This window comes from Lottia gigantea (genome assembly GCF_000327385.1).
Source record: "Lottia gigantea unplaced genomic scaffold LOTGIsca_155, whole genome shotgun sequence".
In the NCBI taxonomy this organism is placed as follows: domain Eukaryota; kingdom Metazoa; phylum Mollusca; class Gastropoda; family Lottiidae; genus Lottia; species Lottia gigantea.
The window spans coordinates 53,913-59,509 of record NW_008707882.1 but is presented as its reverse complement, the minus strand read 5'-3'; the positions used below and the strand labels follow the sequence as shown (position 1 = coordinate 59,509).

The window sequence follows — 5,597 nt, the reverse complement described above, 5'->3', positions numbered from 1 at the left end:
GACTTTATATTGTAATGTTACTTGACTTTATATTGTTATGTTACTTGACTTTATATTGTATGTTACTTGATTTTATATTGTTATGTTACTTGATTTTATATTGTTATGTTACTTGGCTTTATATTGTAATGTTACTTGACTTTATATTGTAATGTTACTTGACTTTATATTGTAATGTTACTTGACTTTATATTTTTATGTTACTTGACTTTATATTTTAATATTACTTGATTTTATATTGTAATGTTACTTGACTTTATATTGTAATGTTACTTGACTTTATATTGTAATGTTACTTGATTTTATATTGTTATGTTACTTGACTTTATATTTTAATGTTACTTGATTTTATATTGTTATGTTACTTGACTTTATATTGTTATGTTACTTGACTTTATATTGTAATGTTACTTGACTTTATATTGTTATGTTACTTGACTTTATATTGTAATGTTACTTGATTTTATATTGTTATGTTACTTGACTTTATATTGTAATGTTACTTGATTTTATATTGTTATGTTACTTGACTTTATATTGTAGTGTTACTTGACTTTATATTGTAATGTTACTTGACTTTATATTGTAATGTTACTTGACTTTATATTTTTATGTTACTTGACTTTATATTTTAATGTTACTTGACTTTGTATTGTAATGTTACTTGACTTTATATTGTAATGTTACTTGACTTTATATTGTAATGTTACTTGACTTTATATTGTAATGTTACTTGACTTTATATTGTAATGTTACTTGATTTTATATTTTATGTTACTTGACTTTGTATTGTAATGTTACTTGACTTTGTATTGTAATGTTACTTGACCTTATATTGTAATGTTACTTGAATTTACATTGTGAAGTTACTTGACTTTATATTGTTATGTTACTTGACGTTATATTGTAATGTTACTTGAATTTACATTGTGAAGTTACTTGACTTTATATTGTTATGTTACTTGACTTTATATTGTAATGTTACTTGAATTTACATTGTGAAGTTACTTGACTTTATATTGTTATGTTACTTGACGTTATATTGTAATGTTACTTGATTTTATATTGTTATGTTACTTGACTTTATATTGTAATGTTACTTGACTTTATATTGTAATGTTACTTGACTTTATATTGTAATGTTACTTGACTTTATATTGTAATGTTACTTGACTTTATATTGTTATGTTACTTGACTTTATATTGTAATGTTACTTGATTTTATATTGTTATGTTACTTGACTTTATATTTTTATGTTACTTGACTTTATATTTTAATATTACTTGATTTTATATTGTAATGTTACTTGACTTTATATTGTAATGTTACTTGACTTTATATTGTAATGTTACTTGATTTTATATTGTAAAATTACTTGATATTATTGTTCAGTTTGTTTGATTTTAATTTTGTTAATTGAATGATACTTAACATTAATACAGTAAAGTTTTCTTAACTTGACGTTTGAGGTCATTGACAGAATTGCAACAAGGTGTGTGTGAGAAAAGGCAATAAAGGTACCATTTGTCTATTCTAGTGGGAATACAGAACCTTAGTTGTGTTTGTTTGTCGAAATAAGTTTGAATTTTAGATCTCTTATTAAAAGATAATGAGTGGAGAAAAAAGAGAGAACTTCGTAAAGGAATATAGCTCTGGGGCTTGATGGTAAAAACCTTTTAACTTGAGATTTTTTTTTATTGTGTATATTTTTTAACGAAAACGTAACGTTTCTACGAAAAGATATAAAATAATAACGCAATAGAAACAGGTTGAAAATATAAATAGGTTTATAGGCATTCTGGAATTTTTGCACTTCGCAGATATTGCCATAGAATGACACTCATTCCCTTTAACGATGGGTAGGAACATTGTTCTTTTGTGGCAGTGGAATAGCTCAGTTGGTAGTGAGTTGGAATGTCGTCTGCTAGGCCATGGGGTGCCGTGGTTTCTAATCCTCCTCAAGGTAAGAAAAATTTCGATGCCTGTGCCAGTGCATCAAAGAGTCGGCTCGGTGTCGACTTTCACTTCCTAATGGTATTTAGTCAAGTTGTTATTATTGACCCCTATCTGGAATGTATCTGGCAATTACTAATTTATTATTTATATTATAACAATCCTTATAGTCATTGATTATAATGTATTATTTACTACTGACACTATTAAATACGATAACTGTTTAACCTGTAACAGTGTTGGAGCTTTTAGATTTTTATGGGACTCGGCCATCTCTTAAAACGTTCAAGATCAATTTGAAATATCTTAGAATAGCAATCCAATAAGCCTAATTTTTTTCATTTCTTTTTTTTTTTAACTTAGCGCTCTTTTCGGAGAGTAAATAAGGAATCTTTGATTTATTATTCCTTTCCTCGACAGCACTCTCAATTCTTAAATACATAAAATAAATCTAACACTTACCGGGAAGCATCTTTTTTCCAACGGACTTTTGGCAGGCTGATAATCGGCTTGGACTTTTCATCAACTTTCTTCAGATTTCTGAAGAAAATGATATTTATTAACTTTACTTCATTTCAACTTAGGTTGAAATACAACCTGAATTTTTGGGGTAAAGCTAAACCCTTTAACCAGTCGCAGCTGTATGCACAGATCGTGTTGGTGAAAGTATGATTGTATGGTCTTGGGTGGAAGACATAGCCCACTCCTATCGGCACAAAAGTCTTCCAAAGGAACCACCGTGGTTGTACCCTATGTTCCAGGAGGAGCGCCGCCATTACATACATTTCTTTAGGTGATATCAGCACAAGAGTGCTATGCATTAATGAATACTTACACAGAACCAACATTAACACATGCTACAACTTCCAGTTTCCTAAAGTCGTCTCTCAGGTTGTCGTTACCACCATCAGATCGCTCATATTCATCAAAAGACGCACCTGGATACAATGGATTTAGTCCATAAACTGGATTAGAGTGTTCGTCCCTCCTAATCACTTGACCTAGATGCCGCTTGTAAGAAGCGTACTCGTGATCTTGTGAAATAGCCGTGATCAGGTTTTCTCTCAAAGGAAACTGTTGAACTGCACAATCTGTTAGTCTTGGTGATTGTTTAGAGATTCTGGGTGTTCTAGCGGGTGATTTTGTCTCTTTCAATGTCTTATCACTATGCGGTATGTACCCTGAGGAGTGGTTAATGTCCCCCATGTTTGACCGGTTTCTCCAAATACACGCCAGTCGTTCTCGCTGGTACGCTGTCAAAATCTCAGAGTTCATAGATGGAGTCAAAACACCTTCAGATGAAAATGGAGATTTAGATAGTCCAGAATCCGATGAACGATCATATTGTAACTTCGGTATACCTAATAATGAACTCTTGTGAATCTTAATGGCCGTTGTTTCCAAGATTCCAGCCACGAGGTGTTCATCATCTGTCGGACCATCAACTGGTTCGATATCTGAAGTTTCGCCATCGATTACGGTCGTGTTCTTGCTTACTCCAAAAGAACCATCATAGCTTTGTAACGAAATTGAAGGGTTTGACAACCTTTCGGTTTGTGTTATCTTACTGAGTTCTTTTGGACTATTCTGGTCTTCGTCCTCATGTTCGTGATTTTGAATTGATCTCTGATTAACGGTCATATCACACTTACTTGAGTCAAAACCTTCTCCGATGGAGTGTACATTGGTGTGTAATTGCGTATCACTTAATTTGACTGACTTTGATTCACAAGTCACTTTATGTTCGTGTTTATCATTTAGAAATTTGACCTCTGCTGTTTCACTAGTTGCACTGCTTTTCTTTAGTTCTTTCGTTGAAATAGGAATCACAGTAGGGACAAGCTCACCCGTTGGTTTCCTGTCTTCTATGATCTTGATCAAACTTACTTGAGGTCTGGGAGGCGTGGAGAGACCACGTCTACCTCGTACAAATTCAATACATTGACCATCTGATCCAAATGGTTCATACAATTTAGGTGATACAGCGGTAGCTTCTGATGGTGTCGAAATAGTATCATTTTTGTCTGAAAATGTGTTCTTTGGGTCACCAGGGCCCTTGTTAGCTCCTATTGTCACTGAAACCTTTATAACTGGAACTTGATGAGTATCTTCACTGTCAGTCGTAACGGATGATGTAACTTGAGTTTTATTTGATGCCTGTTTCACAGTTTTAGTCATTGGTTTTGCCTTGACATCCTTCATTTCCTCTGGACGTTTGGTGCCCACAGACAAGCGTCTTTTGTCTTTTAAAATCGGTTGCGATTTGATGGTGATATCGATACGTCTGGTGAAAGATTCGTGATGTTGGTTGTTGGCAGAGGATGGATCTTGGGACCCTAAACTCGGTAGTCGGAAATCTTTTGGGTAGCAAAAGTTGGTTTTTCTTCTTAATGACTTTCGTCTGTCCCCTATATCAGGTAATAGGTTATTTGTTGTCCTTTTAACTTCTTGTTTATGATCCGAATACTCTTTAAAATCAATTTTAGCGGTGATGCTGCTTGCCAAATTATTTTCGTTTTGTTCCAATTTTGACATATCTACCTGGTTTAAATTGTCTGTATAATGCCGATATGACAAGGTCGTTCGATGTGTGAGATCATTTGAGGTCCGCACATATTGTATTTGAGTTACGTAATCTCGGAAACCTGCTTCAACTTCTTGAGAAACTCTATTAGTCGACTGGTTGTTATCTCTTTCAAAATTAGCCGGGATGGTAAAATTTGTCTTTTTCACTGACCTCTCCGAATCCACTGACTTCCATAAACTTTCCAATGAAACTTTGAAGTTTTCTCTTCTCTCATTCTCCTTCTCAGTTTTATGTAAATGTTTAGCAATATCTGTTTGATATTGGGATGATTTAATCCTCGTCATGTACTTCTCCATCCTTTATAACATCACATATTAACGATTGAAATCCAACCAACAGTTTTAATTTGTCTTCAACACGTGCGTCTTGAATGATCAGAGAAAGGAATTGACTTTTCTGAAACTCCAACATATGCAATACACGTAGTTTTCAAGATGATATTCCTCTATCCTAAATTCCGAGTCCACTGCTTAATATAAATACATGGAGAATTTTTTTTTTAAATTTAAAAGTCAATAGTCTGTGATATCAGATTTAACTAGAAGCTGAGGTTAAATTGTCATCTACAGCCAACAAACTTTAATCCTTAAATTACGTGTTCAGATCGTCTTTTACACTTTATCACACAAATTAATTTTCATGATCTGTATTGTTTGATATAACAAATCTAAATAAACAATCCAAACTGAACATTCTGTCTTAGTACATAGTAAATAAATGAAATGTTTCGTGACTAAATGGGTAATTCAACTTTACCTGTGGGAATAACTCGAATCAATAAACCAATGCCACGGTTCCTGCTTATCAAGACTTTGGAAGACTGCACGGTGCATGGTGATAAGTACGACTAGGCAGTGGCATTTTATATAACATTAGGTGAAGGGACCGAGTAGGGGCCACAGACGACAAAGGGAGTATCTTGCAAATACCTTCCCTCGCCTCACTGCGACTAAGGTAACAGCAATAATCCAATTTTACAGTTTTTGAAAAACAGTTTTAGTGTGAATTCTATTCTACCAATCTTTCAGAAGAAGCGAAACATTTTGTTACTATCAA

General features: G+C 33.2%; 1 protein-coding gene across 1 annotated transcript in view; it reads right to left on the bottom strand.

The window, feature by feature from the left end:
• Nucleotides 1-4,837, bottom strand: part of LOTGIDRAFT_173300 (hypothetical protein) — a gene marked incomplete at both ends in the record, with an annotated part of 13,204 nt that extends 8,367 nt beyond the window's left edge. Inside the window, 2 exons of the mRNA XM_009050770.1 lie at nt 2,417-2,494; nt 2,790-4,837. Of these exons, the coding sequence (XP_009049018.1) occupies nt 2,417-2,494; nt 2,790-4,837 (2,126 nt within the window). The remainder of the gene's footprint in view (nt 1-2,416; nt 2,495-2,789) is intronic.
• Nucleotides 4,838-5,597: the final 760 nt, after the last annotated feature.